This window comes from Euprymna scolopes, chromosome 28 (genome assembly GCF_053919585.1).
Source record: "Euprymna scolopes isolate OS-2025 chromosome 28, ASM5391958v1, whole genome shotgun sequence".
NCBI lineage: Eukaryota > Metazoa > Mollusca > Cephalopoda > Sepiida > Sepiolidae > Euprymna > Euprymna scolopes.
The window spans coordinates 16,424,521-16,448,357 of NC_136509.1; the positions used below are offsets into that span (position 1 = coordinate 16,424,521).

The 23,837-nt window shown below is 32.4% G+C and overlaps 1 protein-coding gene across 1 annotated transcript in view; it reads left to right on the forward strand.

Annotated features, from left to right (window-relative positions):
- The window catches only part of LOC145249495 (A disintegrin and metalloproteinase with thrombospondin motifs 6-like), a 733,443-nt gene that overhangs the window by 419,846 nt on the left and 289,760 nt on the right, over positions 1 to 23,837 (forward strand). Inside the window, exon 13 of the mRNA XM_080111103.1 lies at positions 22,599 to 22,704. Within this exon, the coding sequence (XP_079967229.1) occupies positions 22,599 to 22,704 (106 nt within the window). The remainder of the gene's footprint in view (positions 1 to 22,598; positions 22,705 to 23,837) is intronic.

A 23,837-nucleotide genomic window follows, 5' to 3' on the forward strand; every position in this document is an offset into this window, starting at 1 on the left:
ATACATATATATAGAGAGTATATATACATATATAGAGAATATATACTAAAATGCATATATAGAGTATATATTTAAATACATATATACAGGGTATATATACATCTATATAAGGAGTATATATATACGTGTATATAGGGAGTATATATATGCGTGTATATAGGGGGTATATATATATACGTGTATATAGGGAGTATATATATACGTGTATATAGGGAGCATATATACGTGTATATAGAGAGTATATATACGTGTATATAGGGAGTATATATATGCGTGTATATAGGGAGTATATATATACATGTATGTATAGGGAATATATATATATATTTGTATATATAGGGAATATATATATACATGTACATGTATATATAGGAAATATATATGTACATGTATATATAGGGAATATATATATATACATATATATAGAGAGAGATTATATATATATATAGTATATATAGATATTTATATATACACATATATATATATATATAGTATATATCATCATCATCGGCGGTCACTCGTGTCCGAGTAAGACTGTCCTCCGTTGTGGCTTCTGTGGGTCCTCAGGTGAGCATAGAGCCCAATCCTAGACCCAATTTTTCTTGTGCAATTTTGGCAGATAAAGGTAGTGGTGGTGGGGTGGGGTTGGGTGTGTCTGGTTGATAATCTGTCATTTCTGTGCTTGCGTTTATCCTCAGCAGCTTGATTTATGTCACTACTATAAAGCGCAGCACCTTCGTGGATAGCGCTCCTCCATGCCAACCTGCTCCCAGCCACGTTCTCCCATGTCTCAAGGTACATGTGAAACCGCTTTAGATTTACTTTGATGTTGTCCTTATACCTCATCTTTTGGCCACCCTGGGCACGCTTCCCCTCAACAAGCTGAGAGTAGAAAATCTGTTTTGGGAGGCGGAGATCCGGCATTCGGACAACATGACCAGTCCATCTGAGCTGGCGTTGAGCAACAGTAGCAGTGATAGTAGAAATGTCAGCCTCACTCAGGACGCTGATGTTGGTGCGTCGGTCCTTCCAACTGATTCTGAGGATTTTTCGGAGGCATCTTTGGTGGTACGTCTCCAGAGTTTTTACGTGCCTCCTGTATGTGTTCAGGTCTCCGATCCATAGAGAAGAGTGGGCAGCTAGACAGCTTTGTATACCATGATTTTGGTCTTTGCCAGAAGGTCACGGTTCTCAAATACTCTCTTCCTTAGCCTTGAGAAAGCCCCACTGGCACAGCTGAGACGGTGTTGTATTTCATCATCTATGTTGGCTTTTGATGATAGGATGCTGCCTAGGTATGGGAAATGGTCCACATTTTCCAGTCTAGTGTTGTCGATGGAGATGTTTGGGGGTGAGACTGGAGTACTGTTTGGTGGTGCTTGATGGAGGATTTGGGGTTTTTATATTAATTGTTAGTCCTAGCTGTTTGTACGCCCTCGTGAAGGCAACCAGTGTACACTGTAGGTCCTCTTCTGAGAGGGCTACAAGGGCGTTATCGTCTGCATACTGTAGCTCCATAATGGATATGGTGTTCGTTTGACCTTTGGCCCTAAATCTGTTGATGTTGCAGAAACCATCCTTCCCGAGTCCCAAAGTGGCTTTCGACCAAATAGAGGCACGATGGACATGATCTTCATTGCTCGTCAACTCCAAGAAAGGTGCAGGGAGCAAAATTTACCATTATACATGGCTTTTATAGACCTTACTTTGACTCTGTGAACCGTCAAGCCCTTTGGCTGGTTCTTGCAAGGTTTGGATGCCCAGAGAGATACATTCAGTTACTGAGACTGCTACATGACAATATGTCAGCTACAGTCCTCAGTAGTAGTGGAGATGAAACAGAGCCCTTCAGGGTTGACACGGGAGTGAAACAGGGATGTGTCATTGCCCCAACCCTGTTCTCCATCTTCATTACTGCTATCCTCCATGTCACGGACAAACATCTTCCCGATGGAGTTCGGATTATGTACAGAACTGACGGTCGATAGTATATATACATATATATATATATATATACATATATATAGTATATATATATATACATATATATAGTATATATATACATATATATAGTATATATATATACATATATATAGTATATATATACATATATATAGTATATATACATATATATAGTATATATATACATATATATAGTATATATATACATATATATAGTATATATATATACATATATATATAGTATATATATATATACATATGTATAGTATATATATATATAAATATATATAGCATATATATAGCATATAAATATAGTATGTATATATATAGTATATATGTATATATATAGTATATATGTATATATATATATAGTATATATGTATATATATAGTATATATGTATATATATATATAGTATATATGTATATATATAGTATATATGTATATATATATATATATATAGTATATATGTATATATATAGTATATATGTATATATATATAGTATATATGTATATATATAGTCTATATGTGTATATATATAGTATATATGTATATACATATATATAGTATGTGTATGTACATATATATATAGCATATATACATATATATAGTATGTACATATATATATATATATATATATATATATATATATTATTTTTTTTACACAGTGGTCACCACTGATCAAGGCCCGGAAGCCACTTAGGGACAAAGGTTATTGCAAGTACATTACGTTAGTGTGGAGATTTGATGAAGTGTTTACTTAAGGGGGCGGTTCATTAGGAATTTGTTAAGGTTGGACTTGAACACATCCAATTTGTAGTCAGATGGGAAGCAGGCAGACGGAACAGAGTTCCACAGGCGTTCAGTTCTTAGAAAGAAGCTTTGTTCATGGAATCCACGTTTTGATTTAGGCACAGATAAAAAGTGGAGGAAATTTTTCATAGTGGATTCAGCTAGACGGGTGTTTTTCGTGAAAGATTGGCAAGGGGGGACCAGAGATTGGAGTTCAGTCGAACACCTGTCATGGAAATAACGATAAAACAAGGATAGGCTCGCAACGTCTCTCCTGTGGGAGAGAGGTTGCAGGGTAGAGAAAAGGGCATCCACCACTAAGCCACGAAGTCTATTTTGTACTCAGTCAAGGCAGGATAGGCTATTTTTAGCCACTCCTGCCCAGATATGGCAGCAGTATTCCATCCTTGGACGTTTATATATATATATATATATATATATATACATATATACATATATATATGTATATACATATATATATAGTATATATATATGTATATACATATATATATAGTATATATGTATATACATATATATATAGTATATATATATGTATATACATATATATATACATATATATATATATATATAGTATATATGTATATATATAGTATATATGTATATACATATATATATATATATAGTATATATGTATATATATAGTATATATGTATATACATATATATGTATATATATATAGTATATATGTATATACATATATATATATATAGTATATATGTATATATATAGTATATATGTATATATATAGTATATATGTATATACATATATATGTATATATATAGTATATATGCATATATATATAGTATATATGTATATACATATATATGTATATATATAGTATATATGCATATATATATAGTATATATGCATATGTATATACATATATATGTATATATATATAGTATATATGCATATATATAGTATATATGCATATATATATAGTATATATGCATATGTATATATAGTATATATTATATATAGTATATATGTGTATACATATGTATATATATAAAGTATATATGTATATACATATGTATATATATATTATATATGTATATACATATATGTATATATATATTATATATGTATATACATATGTATATATATATATGTAGTATATATGTATATACATATGTATATATATAGTATATATTATAGATGTATATACGTATGTATATATATATAGTATATATTATATATGTATATACATATATATACATATATATTATATATGTGTATATATATAGTATATATACTATATATATACATATGTATATAGTATATATGTATACATATATATATGTATATATATAGTATATATGTATACATATATATATATAGAGAGAGAATATATATAGAGTATATCTTCTATAATATAAAGCTGAACGTCTGTGTGTGTGTGTCTTGTCACGAATTCGCTCCTATATGGTTGACTATTATGGAAAACTCATAATATATAATGATAGAAGATGTATCGAGATACAGGAATGGGTATGTTTGATCTGGCATAATGATGATTCATTAAAATTGTGGGGCCTGCGTACGCGCCTAGTCCATAAAGTTTGGAAATAAAAAAATGAAAAATTAAAAAAAACTTTTGCAAGTGTTTTTGATATAGATGTACATAAGAATACTTTGATAAGTATGTTTTAACTTAAATAGGGATGATATAATAAAATAGTGGGGTCTGCGTTCGCGCCTGACCTCCATAGAATAGAAATAGGCACAAACTTTCATACAGACATTTCATATCTATCTGCGTAAGTATACTTTGATAATTATGTTTCAGTTTGAAGAAATATGATATAATAAAATTATGGGGTGTTTGTTCGCATCTGACCTCCATAGGATGGAAATATGTCACAGAGTTTAACAAGGTTTTTTTAATATAGATCCACAGAATATTGTGATAAGTGTTTCAGTGTGAACAGATATAGTATAATAAATTATGGGGTTTATCTATTTTATTTTTGCTTTTATCATATTTTACTTTGGTTTTGATAACCACAAATTTGAAGCTATCTCTTTACAACCCTTCCTTTTCATAACCTATCATGATTTCATAAATCAGAGTCCATTTTTTGTAGGCTGTTTTTGTATCCAGTCAACGACGGGTACTTGTGCTAGTATATGTATATAGAGTATATATATATAAATATATATATGTATATAGAGTATATGCATATGTATATAAAGTATATACATATGTATATAGAGTATATATATGTATATATATAAGCATATTTATTGAATATATATATATATATATATTTGCAAATACATATATATATGCAAATATTTGAATGAATATATATGAAAATATATTGAATGAATATATATACATATATATATTGAGTATATATATATATGCATGTATTTTGAATTATATATATATATATATATATATATATATATATATATATATACAGTGGAGATGGTAATTAATAAAAACTGAAGAAAGTGCTCAATACTGTTGAAAGATACGGTAATAATAATAATAAACATATATATATATATATATATATAAAATGAAAATTACAATTGAATTTACCAAAATGATCCAATTATATTTATTTATGCGTATTTTACGACTGGATAAGGCCAGGTTCCTTGCTTATATATATATATATATATATATATATATATATATATATATATAAGCAAGCACTTAAAAAAATATGTTAAAAACACTTTGAAATGAGTTAAAAACATATTTAATCTGAAAAGGAAACACTAGATAAATGGATAGTCCTTAATCCGCGGAGTTTCGAAGAAATACTCTCCTTCTCATCAGAGGGTAGGAATTAGCAAAGTCCGGGATCGGATTTTGCATGCAGAAGTATTTGATGAAAAAACAAGTAAGTCAAAATCTTACTTGAAAACAAAATATATATTTTGGTTCCACATCTGGCCTAATAAAACAGAATTTCAACGCACAAACATTCTTTTAAAAATAACTCTCTGTCAAACCAAACTACTCTATCCAACTATATTTGGCAACTAAAAAACAGCAATATTTCTTTCAACTTAAAATTGCAAATAATTTAGACTTGCAAATCATATAAACCAGGAGATAAATTTTGTGCACTATGTACAAAAGAGACCCGAAAAATTTAAAAATATGAAGATATAAAAAATACAACCAAACTATTAAATTCAAGACAGGAGCTTATATTTACATGTAGTCATAAACGTTGGTTTAAATTTAATAAATATAAACCACCTTAAATCATTAAAATTACCTATTAGTAAAAATAGATTACAATTATTATTTTTTTTTTTTAATAAATTAAGTTAGACTAATTATCTCCCTTACACCCTTCAAATAAATAAAGTAAAGAAAACATGACAATTATCTCCCCTTAAAATATATAATAGTAACATTCTATATATATAAACCGTAGCGTCTTTAAATCAAAAATACGCTAACAGAAACGATTTATTGCACGAGCGTCCCCCTTCTTAAAATTCATAATTCAATAAGATAAAAAGCTATAGCAAACATCTAAATGACTATTTTTACCATAGTTCCTGATTTCAAAAAGCGAAAAATTAAAAGGTAAATATCTCTCTCTATATTTTTAAAGCAAATTTATTATGTAAATTCAAATATATTTTTCTCTACTTATTTCTATCTCTAACCCATATTAATTTTCTTATAAATTTTAAATCCAGACCTTTTATTTTAATTTTTTCAGATTCATCTGCCTTACTTTTAATGCTAGGTTTATTTATGGTGTCTTTTAAATTCAATAAAAACCCTTCAAAATTTGCTGATTAGGAGACCTTGCTTATTAAAAAACTATATATAATTATTGTACATAACTTGATGTATACCACAATAAAAAGCATTGTTTTCTGAAACGATCGTACAGATAATTGATTTTGTTGTTGTTCCTTCTTATGAAACGGATTTTTAATTTAATCATAATTTGATTTTTAAATTTTAAATTATCAATCACATTACTTAATATATATATATATATATATATATATATATATATATATATATATATATATGCACCAATTTTAGTAAGTACTTGTTACTCATAATTTAGTAAATATTCATAACATTCTTATTTTCATGCATATAAGCACAGGCACACATTTAAGAAAATTCCGTAATACGTTCGTCAGCTTAAGTATAGTCATCGACACATAAGTACATAAATCCAAACAAGAAAATACCATCACCTGGCTAATATAGTTAACGATACGCAAACTCACATACATTCAAGTAGTATTGTCATAACCATGTGTACAAACACATATATCCCCACAGCGACATATTCACGCCAGACTGTCAGCAACACATCATATGTTGAACCATGCACATAAACGCTAAGCATTCATGTATCAACCGATCTTTTCGTGTGCATTGCTATATTTATAGAAACACGTGTGTGCATGTGTGAGGAAAAGATGTTTCAACACGGCAAGAACTGAAAGTGGATTTCGTTATCTTGCATCTTCTACGGCTTCGCTCGAGATTTTTGCGAATTGAAGATTTCTGTCATTGTTAGCTTTTGTCGGTTCCGTCCTCGTTTGTGTCTTCGTTGTGAAGGCATATGCGAAAAAAAAAAAAAGGCGCAGCAAACCGTAGAAGTATCTTTTTGGTTGAGATTCTGCTCAAGTATGAAGCGCAACAGTTTCTAGCAATGAAATTACAATTCTGTCATTTAAAATTTCTACATTTCGCCTGACAAAGCTTTGCAGACAAAATCCCCCAAGATGGTTCACGATGTGAGAGACACCATTCTTAAAAACTAATACGATTCTATATTCATACCAGCAGACCGCCCGGCGTTGCCCGGTCATAAAATACGCATAAATATATTTTAATCATACAGAATCTAAGACATATGCATGCGACTATTTTTTTTCTTTACCGTTCACTTCTTGTATATAAAAAAGAAAAAAAATTACTCGAGCTGAGATCGAAACAAAAACCTTCATTGAATCAAGTACGATAACCATTAGACCAGCCTGACATGGACTTTGAAAGGTGTTTTCAAACTACTTATTCTAAACATAATTAATCCATAATATATTGTGAAATAGCAAACATAAAAATCCGATAACTTCCAAGTACCATTTTTTTTCTTTTTGAAACTTTAGCATCCCGTTTCTTCCGTATAAAAATCGATTAGAATGTTTTTCAAAAACACACACACACAAACATCTATCTATCTATCTATATATATATATATATATATATATATATATATATATATATATAGTGTGTAAGCAAAACCAAGACTCCAAAAAAAGGTGTTGATGGCATCAAAAAGTGTATTTCATTTTACGTTACAATTGTTTCCATGTCCAGTCGACAATTGCAAACATTATATCGTTTGAAAATTTTCAAAAAGCAGCATTTCTTTAGACTTTATGAATAAAAACACTTTTGGCAATAGAGTATTTTTGAAGAGAAAGAAAAAAGAAAGAAAAAAGGAAAAATTCCCTTAACGGAAAAAGCATGTGAGAACATTTACCTTTGCGGTAGCTACGGAAAAGCCCATTTAAATATTAATATATCACCTAATTTTCGTATCCTTATTTAAGAACAGAGTTATGAGAGGTTCCACAGAAAACCCTTAGCCATTAAATTTTTTTATTTTTTTATATATCCCAATCGTTGATTTTCTAAATTAGATTTCGCTGTTTCTTTATTTCTCATAAATAATTTTTTTATAAAAATAATTTTTTTTTCTATATTTATAATATGTCCGTAACAACCTTGTATTAACGTTACCGTAAATTTTAGTTTCGTATTAGTGGCAAGTAATGTTTACAGATTATCGTTATTTTAGTACCTATATTTAAGACCATTTTAGGTTCAATGTTTAATTGAATATGAGAATAAAAAAAAGACTATTATATATATAAATCCTTGTACAACATTTCGAGTAAGGGATTTTAATCTATTTATTATTATTTAATGTTTTAGAATTCATTGTCATTCTAATTAAATATGTTTTCATATCATTATTAAAAACAATTGCGAAGGAATATAATCCAATTATGTTTTTAATTGCTCATAGTTAATTCTGTTGGAAAAGAGGTCGATTTTTATTTCCTATAACAGCTAAAGGGAGATAATTCAGACCGTTTGATTTTTTCGGTCTATTGATTACTAGAAAGCGTCTATGATTTAATAATTAATTTAATCAAACAGAACCAGAACGTGCTACGATAGCTTATTTAACATATTAAAGATGTAAATTATGTTTTTAATCTTAAAAATTGTTTTTTTCCCATGGGTTTAACCCACATCTGTTATTAATCACTTATGCTGCTCATGTCTTCAAGGCCAGAGTTATAATTCGTGTGTTTTATTCTTGGGTATCTAAATAAAATAGTATATATCCTCTAATTATTATTCTGACAGCAAAACACTCAATAGCTACAAATGTGTTTCACAACTCTTTTTGGCTTAAAACTTATTGGTATATGAAAATTTACTGGATTACATGAACTCAGTATATTACATACAATTCTGTATATATATATATATATATATATATATATATATATATATATATATGTGTGTGTGTGTGTGTGTGTGTGTGTGTGTGTGTTTAACCCGATATACCAAATTTCAAGTCTGTAAATCAAAAATTCGTTGAGTATATAGGTTGAGAATTGTCATCACACACATACATTCGCAATTTTATAAATATGTAGATTGTATTGCTTAGTATAAATAAACGGCATAATTCACGTTGACACCCCCGGTTCCTACAGAAGTTAGGTCACAGAGGTTAAGCAACGTTGGGACTGGTCAGTACTAAAACGGGTGTCCATTTGGAAATCGTAGGTGCTGTCTGTGTTCTTCGCTTATCTCGGCATTGTTTCGAATCGTCTATGACTTCTCCTTGCTACTGAACTCAAGCAGTGTCGATTCAGAAGAGGTGTGGCTGGGTGGGGGCTTGCGCAACCCTAGCCTCACAATTACACGTGCAGCTACCCTTACAAAGGGTATCCATTGTCTCTTAAGACTAAATGTAGGCATCGATAGTTTAGCCAGAGAATATAGAGACAAAGCTACAAAAGAGGATTAGAGTTAATTAAATAGTTCGCACATTGTTTCTATGTCTGAAAATGACATCATATCGTCGAAACTCACTCTGTGCTCCCCCGTAAGGAATTCACGGAAACAACTGCCTAGCTACAACTGCAATCAGCGATGTTCCTTACTCTTCAAAGCTTCTTTCTTAGACGTGCACGCCTGTGGAACACTCTACCGTTTGCCTGTTTCCCACCTGACTACAACTTGGATGTTTTCAAGTCCAACATAAACAAGTTCCTGGTAAACCGTCCCCCTTAAGTAAGACACTTTATCAGATCTGCATTACTAACGATTACTACGATATTGCCCCCTTGATTACTGTACACGCAATAACCCTTATCCCCGTGTGGCCTCTGGGCCTTGATAAGTGGTGACTTCCGTGAAAAAACAAATACTCTCTATCTGTGCCTAAAAGTAAGCAAAAATTCTATGAGCAGGCATTTTTTCCCAGAACACAATATTCAAAAATTTATAATCAAACTTGTAAAATTCTTTACATTTTAATTAGCCACGTCTATAACACGCGAACACGTTCCGCATACGGCATTCATATAACCAATACATATGTGAAAAAAATTATTTTTTAAAAATATAAATTGCCTCACGGTTTACGTCCAGCAGGAATAAATAAGCTGCCTGATGGCGACTGGAAGAATCAAGTCGAAATTCTGTCAATAAATGAAGCAAATAACACTGCAGATTCTCTATACAACAGTTTAATAGCTATACAAAATGAATCATACTGTAACGTTATACACGTTTACACACGTAGATCCAACATGTTGTTGGCTCAGTCACAGAGATGACAAAGAATAGAAAAGAACTGCAACTGCTGCTTCAGGTTTTCAGAAAAAACAACTTTATTCCTCATTCTCCTGCCACGCGTGACTTCTCATTAGATATGACGTCACCCACGTTTCTAACGAGATCGTCTGCGTCTGTTCTAACGTGCTCGTCAGTTTGTGCATACATTCTTTTTATAGACTTCTTTTCTTTTTCTTTACCGTGGTGTCACCGCACACGGCTCAGCATTTGTATATATATATATATATATATATATATATATATATATATATATATATATATATATATATGAGAGAGAGAGAGAGAGAGAGAGAGAGAGAGAGAGAAATAAAAAGGAACAAACCGAGTTATGTGTTCTTCAACGTTTTGTCTTTATTTCGAGACTTCCTCTGGATGAAATAAAGACGAAACGTTGATGAACACATGACTCGGTTTGTTCCTTTTTATTTCTATATTTTGTCGGAATACTATTTCGATTATTCTCATTCATAAATCAAATAAAAACATCTCCATAAAAACGCGATACATTAAATAGACCTGCGAGGTAGCCGCCTGGTAGAGGTTTAGGCTTCTTATCATTGGGTCCCAATTTCGAATCTTGCTAGATACAGCCCATCTGATGAGTCGTAGACGACGAAACACGTGTGAGTGAATAATTATATTTTTAAAATATTATATATATATAAAACACGACTAAGTTCGTCTTTTTTTTCCAATTTTGTTGGTAATCTTTTCTATTCGTCAAGCGATCTTTCTTGTTTAATGGCGCCCAGTGGTTATTGTTCAGCCACATTCTCTAGCGTTTTCCATCGATCGGTATTTCCGATCATCATGAGGAGTGGTTGTTGTTAGGATTGTTGGAGTTCTTTATCGAGGCTTGGGTGTATTTATAGTTAATTCTATTTTATTTTATATTGGTTATATAGGTAGGTCTAGGATGGGTAGAGTTGAAGTATTTATTTTTTATTTATAGTTTTGATTTTCTTATGTTTTATTTTATTTATTTAATTTTTTATTTATTTATTATTAATTGTTGAATACGGCTAGTATATTTGTCCCAATATTAAACGTGATTCTGATAATAAGAGGCTGTAGGTTTTTAATTAGTATTGCTTCGTGTAATTTAAGTCTTCGTGTGCAGTTGGTAAGATATCTAATTTTAGTATTGTTAGAATATTTCTTATTTCTGATAATTTGCAGATTTTTGTTGTGAAAGGTTAGGTGTCATTTGATGGCGTTATTACCTGCTAAGTTAATCGCCGAGAGCGTGTTGTCATGGTGTGGCCAATGTATGCATTATATGGACTCTTAGCGTGGGTTCATGTAAATTCATATGCTACATTGGTTTAGTTTAGTGTGGAATTGGTAGCATTATTATTGGTTTTAATTATTAGATTCAAAGGATGATCAGAAGTACCGATGGAAAGCGCTAAAGAATATGGCGGATCAACAAACACTGCACGTCGTACTATATAACCTACCAGCCAAAACAAGAAAGATTACCAGAAAAATGAGAAAAAAGACGAATTCAGCCGTATTTAATATATATATATATATATATATATATATATATATATATATATATATATATATATATATATATATATATATATATACTAGCATTTCAGCTCGGCGTTGCAAAAAAAAAAAAAAAAAAAAAAAAGCGGTAACTTTTTATTAATTTTGATCCCCATTATGACAGATCTATGTTCAAGGAACCTATATCTAAAATTTCAAGTGTTTAGACCAAAGATTGACGGAGGAGTTTGGTAGAGTTCTAAAAGTTCAAATCGTTGAACTTTGACCCCTTAACAGCCAAACTTCTGGCCGAAAACAGATTACAAAGATTTTCTCAAATCTCAGTACCCTGTATATCAAATTTCGAGTCAGTAGACTTAAAATTGGCAGAGTTATTGCGTAGGGAAATGTACACAGACACACACAGACACGTTCACTTATATATATATATATATATATATATATATATATATATATATACTAGCATGAGTGCCAGGCGTTTCCCGGGTGTTTGGAGGTGTATCTTGAGCAAAAAAAAAAAAAAAACCACAAAAAAACAGTCAATTTTTTTAAATTTTGACCCCCATTATGAACCCTTAACATTTATTGTTTTTGGCTCAAATCGAGTTATTAAGTTGGATCCATGTCCAAAGAACCTATATCTAAAATTTAATGTGTTTAAATCCAAAATTGTCGGAGGAGTTTGATAGAGTTCTCAAAGATCAAATCGTTGAACTTTGACCCCTTAACAGCCAAATTTCTGGCCGAAAACCGATCACATAGATTTTTCCAAATCTCAGTACCCTGTATATCAAATTTCGAGTCTGTAGACTGAAAATTAAGAGTTATTGCGAAGGAAAATGTACACACACAGACAAAGAGACACATTCACTTTTCTAGATATACTAGCATTTCAGTCCGGTATTGTCCGGGTGTTCGGATGTGTATGTTGAGCAAAAGAAAAAAAGTGGTAGTAGGAAGGCAGGCTCGAACACATACTGCGAAGGAAGAAAAGAACGGGGGAAAAACCTTACGTCTTTGCGGTTAGACCACCGCCAAACCAGAAGTGACTTATGTTTAAATTAAGGCTTGACAAGCGGAAGGAGAGGATGACTTTAAAAAATATCGGCGAAAAAACGACCCCCTGTAGAAAAGTGCCCAGTTGAAGGTGAAGATATTAATGTTTTTAGCCAAGTTTTCGATATTTGTCGCATGAAAGGTCGAACTTTAAAACGATACTGATCTTGGTAAAATCCGTTGCCTCTGTCGAAAGTTTTAGGCACACATGCAAACATACATACATACATACATACATACATACATACATACATGCATGCATACATTTATATATTGGTAACTAAAAATTTTCGACCCAAACCGATGAAAAATCCTGCCCTATCTCTGAATACCCTTTATGTAAAATTTCAAATGTTTAGACCAGAGATTGTCTGAGTAATTTGGTAGAGACCGCAGAGGTCAATTTTTTTTTAATTTGAACCATATTATGTACCCTTAAAATTTATATTTACTAAAAATTTAGATATACTAGCATGGGTGTCCGGCGTTGCCCGGGTGTTTTGAGATGTATGCCGAGCAAAAAAACAAAAAAAATTAAAAAACAAAACAACAAAAACAACGGTCAATTTTTTAAACTTTGACCCCTATTATGATCCCTTAAAATTTATTGTTTTGGGCTCGACTAGAGTTATTAAAGTAGATCCATGTCCAAGGAACCTATATCCAAACTGCCAAGTGTTTAGACCCAAAATTGTCGGAGGAGTGTGGTAGAGTTTTCAAAGGTCAAATCGTCGAACTTTGACCGCTTAATAGCCAAATTTTCGGCCGAAAATGGATTGCATAGATTTTCCCAAATCTCAGTACCCTGTATATCAAATTTTGAATCTGTAGACTAAAAATTGACAGAGTTATTGCGTAGGGAAATGTACACACACACACACACACACACATACTCACACAGACACGTTCACTTTTATAGATATACTAGCATGGGTGCCCGGCGTTGGCCGGGTGTTTTGAGGAGTATGCTGAGCAAAAAAAACAAACAAAAAACGGTCAATTTTTTTAACTTTGACCCCTATTATGCCCCCTCCAAATTTATTGTTTAGGGCTCAAATAAAGTTATTAAGTTAGATCCGTGTCCACGGAATCTATATCTAAAATTTCACGTTCTTAAACCCAAATCTCAGTACCCTGTATATAAAATTTCGCACCTGTAGGCTTAATATTGACAGTTATTGTGTAGGGAAATGTACACAGACACACAGACACGCACACAGGCACTTTCACTTTATATATATATATATATATATATATATATATATATATATATATATATATATATATATATATGTGTGTATTAAGTAAAAATGGTAATTAGTAAAAACCTGAAGAAAGTGTTCAATACTATTGCAGAGCAAATATATATATATATATATATATATATATATATATATATATATATTATTAACGTTTTATCTGCTTAGTTACACATGATTCGGTCCTGGATATGACCTTAACCTATATCCGATGGTGATGGCCCAGCTTGCAGGCTTTGGAGAGTGTGGAGCCACCCTTTAATTGCCATTGCTCCCAGGTCCACTCTGACCTGGAGTGGTAGTACCTGTTAGGGTCCCTTCTATGGGTTAAATAGAAATCGACCGGAAAAAAAAATATTCTATTACAAAAATTTTTCGTCAAAATCATTGGATTCAGCATTAAATACCCTGAAAAGGGTTGATATGCCGTAAAACAAAAACAACCAAACCAAACGCAACCTACACATGTTTCGTTTACTGAATCATAGAAACGATCCAGTAACTTCATCAGACTTTACAGTTTCTGTAAAATCTGATGAAATTACTGGGTCGTTGATACGATTCGGTAACCAAAACATGTGTAACTAAGCAGTAAAAATGGGCATATATATATATATATATATATACTTCAGAATAATGAAAAGAAATATATCTACTGGTATACAAATCCAGTGATTTTCGGTTTTACATAAAATTATTAGATATATTTCATATAAGACAATCCCAGCTGAATAAAATTGCTCAATATATAAGATAGAGCAAATGAAATAAACTTAATGAATTGTATTCTTTGTTTTCCAACAATAAAAAAAATAACCTTTTCAAATCATAAAATTTAAATACCTAAATTTGGATATATATATATATATATATATGTGTGTGTATATATATATATATGTGTGTGTGTGTATATATACGTTCCAATTTTTATGCCGCCGGAGTTGACCAGAGGGGATTGTAAATTGTATTGTTATGATGAATGAACTTATGCATTCAGTACCTGAAAGTTTCATCTCTCTGTTACATATATAGAGATGAGACGATGCGAGACTCTTAGAAATCAACTCCTGTTATGGATGGATGCCAAAAGCAGAGATACGCCATTGAATTCCTTGGAAAAGTGCATCGAGAATGGTGATGACTATGTAGAAAATTTTGTTGAGGAGCCTAGGATGTTGCTCATTTTAATGGTATCACTCACATCTTTGTAGCTCTTCAACTTTTTGAGTTAAAAAACAGGAGACTTTACTTTTGGAACGACCCTTGTATTTTGCTAAGGAAAGCTTTTAACTAGGATTAGTTTACTTTCAGGTGCCATCGACAAACTTCCAGTGTTCTTCTGTCTTCTTGGCTTTTTTTTTTTTTTGTAATTGGTGGTTCTTTTGAACAACTTTCATCGAATGTCATATTGTGTAGGTGAAATGTGAATTTTTTCATAACATACAATCAGAAAAAATAAAATTATAAACAGATACTAGCTGTAGTACCCATTTTTACAAAATGAAAATCGTTCCAGACAAGATATGAAATCACTTGATGTCAATTGCAAAAAAAAAAAAGAAAGAAATACAAGATTAAATACTCGCAACTCGAATATGTGGCAATATAATTGATATAATTAGAGGGTAGATATTTACTTGTTACCCATCACAGCAAGGTGTGACACAGTGTCAGAAGGCGGAGTGTGTAAGCCAGTGCTCCTAAAGGAGGAGTACTCTAGCCTAGATAGCCCTGTCGGCATTCTCCAGCAGAGGGGCGCCCCAGGCAGTAAGCGAGAAGTTTACTCCACCCAAAAGCAAGATGGCAAGGCATAAAAGGGTGGTGTACCTCAGTCTGACAGATAGTGGGACACGTAAATGGCCCATCACCTGTCAAGCTGATTGTCAAGAACGGAATTCTGATTGGTACTTCTACCCAGTTACCAAATAATTGAGACAACATGGAGAATCATCCTCTATAATTAGAGAGTATGGTCTAAGAAAATTGGAAGGTTCTATTTATAGATAATGGCGATAAGAACTGACTAGTCAAAAAGAGCCACATTCTGCTAGCAACCAATCAGAAATCGGAGTCACTCCATAAAACTATTGGATCTTTTAGAATTCCTCCACACAATTTTGTTTTTGCGTCCACACAATAAAGATCTTTGCTCTTTGTCTGCAAACTGTTTAAGTTCAAGACCTATACAGATTAGCTACCCACTGAAAACTCTTTTTCATATCCATGAAGATATAAAAGAAATGAAGATGACTATCCATCGAAAACTCTTTCGAAATTAAACAATTAAAAAAAAATGATAACTCAGGTGTACCTTTTAAGCTAATGGTGCGTATAAAAGTTTTAAAATACTGTACTACATTTCAAACAACAGCTAATAGACACAGCAGGTATAATATGAATAGTTCATTGTTTTTTTAACAAACCGAATATGTTCGAAGCAGTATAAAAACAGTTTCACAAAACAGTAAGAAGGTTGGTTGGTTGTTTTTGTTTTACGGCATATCAACCCTTTTCGGGTTATTTAAAACCGAATCCAAATATTTTGACGAAAAATTTTTGTAATAGAATATATTTGTTGTTTTCACGTCGGTTTCTATTCAACCCATAGTTGGGACCCTAACAGGTACTACCTCTCCGGGTCAGAGTGGACCTAGGAGCAATGGTAATTAAAGGGTGGCTCCACACTCCCCAAAGCCCACAAGCTGGGACCTCACCACTGGATATAGTTTAAGGTCATATCCAGGACCCCCATTGAGGGACTTTTACCCTATGCAGGGGGGGGCAGTCGGCGTATTCTAATGCCCCACCGACAGGGCCAGTAAGAAGGTAGACCATCCTAAAGCATATTGCAACAAAGTGCAGACTTATTTTTGCGCCATTCCTTCCGATCCATTGCAAGTTTGTTGATGGACGCCTAACTGTTGAGACATGCCCAATCAAAAACATTTCTCTCATCGGCCTCTTTTGCTTTCTCACATAGTGTCAAAGCATAACTTTGACGGGCCAGTGGTTGGTCGTTTGACATGGCCAAAACGTTTAAATGTTTTACTTTTGATTTTAGCAAATAGAGGGGGCAGGGAAGTAGTTTGACGGAAGGGGGAGATATATAGACTTCGAAGTTTTTCATCTTTAAAACGAAACAAACAAAAATTTATTTAATTTTTTATCATCCGTTAGAAAACTATTTAGTCAGTAAGTCATTTAATAACCTGCAATCACTGCATCAACTTGCTCTCTCGAATATATATATATATATATATATATATATATATATATATATATACAATCATGCGATACCCCGTAATAAAATGCATCACGTGATTTTGAAACATCTCAATGCGATTGGCTAGTTGTTTAGTCCATGTGATACAATCAAAGCCATATAAAACTACTGGAAGGACATAAATTTAGTAAACTTTTACTTTAACAATTATCGGCACCCTGTTAAGTACATTAATCTTCTAAAATCACGTTTACGACTTTACACAGGCTTTTATATAAAAAAAGAAAAACTGACTGTGGTTTTAGCCGCACCGTAAACATCAAAACAGATAAGGAGATAGGCTTTCCGCAATCCTGTTCTGTGTTGCACTAGCCGTTATGCTTACTATGGAGACTGAGTTCTCCACACAAGCGAACTCATAAACACAAACGGATGACCTTAAAGTAAACACAATTATCGCCCTTCAACTCTGGTAACAACATGCCTTGCCACCAGGGGGCGATACAGCTACGTTCACTTCCGTTTTTGTATCATTCATTCTCTTTTCGCTGGAACTCTCAACAAGTGAAGATGTGACGATAGACGCTCTCCAGTCTGGCATCGCCAGTCCACTCCCTGCCCTCGCCGTCGATCTCTTATCTATAATATAAATCACACCTGCCTGCTTAAATGTATGTATGTATGTATGTGTGTATGTTTATATGTCTGCCTAAAATTTTCGACAGAGGTGACGGATTTTCACAAGATCGATATCATTTTGAAGCCTGATGTCTCGGACGACAAATATAAAAAAAATTGGTCAAAAACATTACTTCCTTCAACCGGGCAGTTTTTTACAAGGAGGGGTCGATTTTTTGCGAGCACTTTTTGCAAGTCATCGTATCGGTTGAATTTTAACGTTCCAAACTTACGGTCGCGTCGTGGAGTAGCGGTAAGACGTCACATTTTCTTTCGCTTTCTTTTCTGCCTTCGCGTCACGGGTCCGAGCCTGCTTGCTTCCTACCACTTTATTTTTTGTTCAACATACTTCTCCAAACATCTGGGCAACACCGGGTACTCAGGCTAGTCAAATTCTTCAACGCACTTTTAATTTCTTCTCACTGAAATCTTACTATCTCTTACTATTAATCTTGTATCTGCTGTAAATCTATGCTTCAATCTGTGGTCCCCCCCTCGCCAAACTTTCACAAGAAACACCCGTCTTGCTGAAAACAATAACAATAATTTCCCCCACTCTTTATCTGTGCCCAAATCTAAACGTAGATTCCATGAACAAAGCTTCTTTATTAGAGCTGTGTGCCTGTGGAACTGTCTTCCATTTTCCTGCTTTCCAGTTGACTACAATATCGTTGTCTTCAAGTCCAATGTAAACAAGTTCTTGATAAGCCCTTTCTCTTAAGTTAACAAATGTAATGAATTTCTATTACTGACAATTACTATATTGTCCAATTGACTACTATACACTCTTTAACCCTTATCCTCGAGTGGCCTTGATGCCTATGTAAAAAATATTACTAATGTTTTTATCGTATATCATCATACTTCGTGTCATCATTACGCAACCTTTGCTTCTTTTCTTACCTAACAACAGAGGATGGGATCGGCAATTATTAATGATGGAACGATTCCAATATTTTTCCCGATTCCGATACAATAACCAATTCCGATTCCGGTTCTTTAACTATAAAGTTGTTATTTCCCCGACTTCTGTACCCCCCCCCAAATCACATTAAATGTGCAAATATTTTCATAAACGTAAAATTACACTTATGAGGGGCATGAGCTATAGATGTTAGCTTTACTGGTAGTTTAAAATCAATAAATATTTATTATTTTATCATTATTACCAACAATGGAAGATTTTACTTTAAAAAAAATGAAATAAAAAAAAGGCATTAAAAGAATCGTTTTTGGCATCGGAAAATAGGCACCAATTTTTTCGATACCGATTTCGATACCCCCAGATTTGTCGATTTTCCTGATTCCCAACACTCTTAATTACATTAGCAGGCGACCCTGTCCTCTACAAGATTGTATCGTCCCCTGATCGTAAGGCATCTTATTACTAGAGTAGAAGGACGATAATCGTGTTTTCGTTAAGATCATCGGTTTGTGTGTATGAGAACTAAGTTGCCATATTACGACAGAAGAGACTTGCCAAATCGGTTTTTCTATCGATGGACGAATCCTGTCCAAAGTCTCCTATGCCGATGAATGAATGCACACATAAACTTCAAGATTTGTTTATGTATTAGCAAAGAATGCCCAGGAGATAGGATTAGAAATAAACCTAGAGAAAACAAAATGTAGGTCTACAGCTAAATCACAGTTTAACGGAAACATAACTATTCGCAGTAAACCAATCAAACAGGTCACCCAATTCATTTATTTAGGGCATTATCTGATTTTCTTCATTGATCACAAGACATTGAAACAAAGAATCTGGCTGGGGTGTGGTTTTCCAAAAACATAGCACCATTCTAAAATCAAAAAGGATGCCGATAACTGAAACTTTTTAACTTTGGCCGAAAAGGAGAAAATATCATTTTTTTTTTCTGATGTTATTTTTTTGTTTGTTTGGTTCAGTGAAAATAAGGAACCTTTTCAATCACTCTCTTGAGATGATTTTTTCCATTTTATTCTTTCTTTACAAAATTCCAATCCTCGTCTTTCAGCATGAGTTTCTCAAGAAAATAATCTCGAGTGCAAATGTTTTTTGCTAAAAAAAAAAAAAGGAGAGAAATTTTCATCTGATTTTTAAAAGCAATCCAATGCAATGTGAAGTTATAAAAAAAACTTTTAAACCATCATTTCATAGATTGTTTTCTTCTTTTCTTTAACGAAGGCGGAGGTTGTTTAACGAAGACTACGCGAAAATTGAATAAATTTCAACGAAATCTGGTGCTTCCTTGCCATTCTTTGACAAGGTTTTGCTTCTATTATTATTTTCATAAAAAATGTTTTCTTTTTTTTTTTAATTCTCTTTTAAATGTCATTTCATAATATCGTGATTTGAGAGCATATTATCTGCGAAAAATGACAAAGACTTGGAATAGGATGCATCTTTCTCTTGGTAATGTCCACAGAAAACCAGAAAGAAATTCTATACCAATAATGGTGAAAAAAAAATCTATCAAAGAGCATATTGATAATAATAACGAGCGGGACCTGTGGAAATTCCACAGCGGACTCATTCATATGTAATATATTGATGTTGGCATTCTGTAGATGTTCAGCGTAAATGAAGATGCTTTGGTATTATTGTAGCTCTTTTGTTAAATCTGCAAAAGTATCTATTTGAACTAACAGGAAGGCCCGGCTTGGTTGTAAAGTACGCTTAAATATGATATTTCTATTTTTGCAGATTTAGTATATATTATTATTATCATTATTATTATTATAGAGTTCTAAAGATTTTTATATATTATAAAATTGTGATTTAAAATTATGTATATATATATATATATATATATATATATATCCATATGACTTGAGTGCATCAGCTTGAATCGAGACCGAAATACAATCTTATGAAAAAAAATCAATAAATGTATACACTCTCTAAATTATCTTAACTTGCTACATGAATACGCTATACCACGTTCCCAAGAGATGCTTAGGAATAAAGAATGGTACTTTCAGCAGGATGGAGCACTTCGCCACTATCATCATGACATAAGAGCATATCTTGATAGTCACCTGCGAAACAGATAGTTAGGACGAAGAGGAAGTATCGAGTACTGTCGATGCCTACCGGATTTGAGTCCCCCCCCCATATGGATTTTTTTGGGGGCGGAGTTGGGTAGGTGGGGGCATGTTAAAAATAGGGTTCACATCAGAAAACGAGCTACAATGAATGAATTGAAAACAACCATTGAAAGAAGATGTGTCAACATACTAATTGAACTGATTAGAAACGTTTTCGATTTAATCAGTGAGCGTTCTAGCTGGTCATGGACCACAATTGCCAATAATTTGAACACTTTCGATAATTACTTGGTTTCTATATTTGTTCACAGTAATTTGATGTATAAAACTTTACTTTCTTATAATAAATGTTGGTTCTATGGTCATTTAAAGAGTGTATACATTTTATTGCGACACCTTGTATAATGTAGCAATAGTGATTTATAGTGCTAAGTAAGAATGTGCACCGAAAAACAAAAACAGCTTTAACGCTCCTAAAACTCGTATTAGAATCGTCTACAAGGACCTGCAGAGTAGAGGATAAAGTACTTTGTAACTTACAATTCAAATTTTACTTTCTACTGGAAGTTGAAGTTTCAATCGTCAGTGCAAGCGACACTCAAGGTACAACTGCGAATTACTAGAAACTTGTACCTAATCATGGCTGACAGAACAAGAACATGCAACTACCCATGAGGATTAAATAAAGGGTTTCGTTTGAAATTCCATACAGATTCCCGAGTTCGACATAAAGCTTCCAGAGTTTGATACGATACCTCTGAAAAATGTCGGGGGTTACATCGACAAGAACGTTGTAAAAAATAACATTCACGATGGGAACAGTAGTTCGAATAATCCAGATAATCCAAATTATCCATCCTCTTCTAAAAAATTCTGAAACATAATTTCTTCCATGTTATATTTTACAGCATCTCGGCCGAGGTAATCGCCGACTTTCTTCAGATGTATTCAATCTTATCAAACCCGGGAATCCTTCTGCCAAACTTGGATTTTTTTCTATCAAACACAGAAATCTGTACAGAACTCTTTATTACTTTTATTATGTTCCAATAAAATAATATAGTTAGTTATCGCGGACCTTGTATATATTGTATACTTGGATTGAAATTACTATGTTTCATCTTTATTTGTATTCCCATTTTTTTTATTTTTCGTCGATAGTCATGTGAAGCTGATGCGCCCACATTCCGAGAGGAACAGTGTTCCAGTTTTAATAAAATGAAATACAAAGGAGAATTTCGAAAATGGAGTCCAGTTCAAATTAAAAGTAAGTCCCTTTTTTCCTTGTTTTTTTTTTCTCTTTATCATCTATCAAGACCAAAAGCCACTTAAGGATAAAACACAATATAAAAGATCGTTTGTCAGTTGAGTGCTGGACAACATTATAAGATTTAAAATGATAAATGATGTGTTGTATTAACCCTGCGTTACTCACTTGGGTGTTCCAAAGATGGTTAGTCCCATGGGGTGTTTATACACCCCAATACCACAATCTTTATATTGTTATCATTTTGTAAAATATAGTTATCCTGCTTGTAAAGGATATATCTACTATCTCTGTTGAACAGTTTGAATCACTTGTAGCTTGTTAATATTAATATAAAATAATACAATAAAATCTATATAATTATAAAACTCAAATGACCTTGTAACGATGTATGTAACCCACTTTCCGGTTTACGACATCCGGTTGCGCATGCGCGCATGACCTGCGCACTGAAATATTAACATTATTATTTCGAAATTATTATTTAACATCGTAAGAGTGGGGTTTAAAATAATTTAAACGTAATACAGAAATGAACGATGTAAAAAAGCGGATTGTATTAACAATTGTTTATTTGGATAATTTAAACGTGAAAAAAAAAACAAGAGATCAATTGGGACGCTGAAATATTAACGTTATTATTTCGGAATTATTATTTACGATGGGGAGAGTGGGGGTTTAAAATAAACAAAAAACAAAAGAACAATTGGGACGCTGAAATATTAACGTTATTATTTCGAAATTATTATTTAACATGGAAAGAGTGGGGTTTAAAATAACTTAAACGTAATACAAAAATGAACGATGTAAAAAAAAGAAATCAGATATATCAAAATTTGAATTTGACAATAATAAGCATTATGGTATCTGTTTAGTGCACATTTACCTATAAGTATGGCCAACCACTTATAATTCAGTAACTGTATTTTTTTTTTCCAAAATAATCAATTATAATAAACAGAACGACTCATAGAAAATTATCTATATTCTTTTTTCATCTTAATATACTTTCATAGAAATGTTTCTGTTACGTAAAAAAAACTATTTTCTTTACGTCACAAGTGTCACGCTCATACATGAATTCCATAGCTAATATAACATACTGACCCAACGGGTCACGGGTAGTCTAGTAA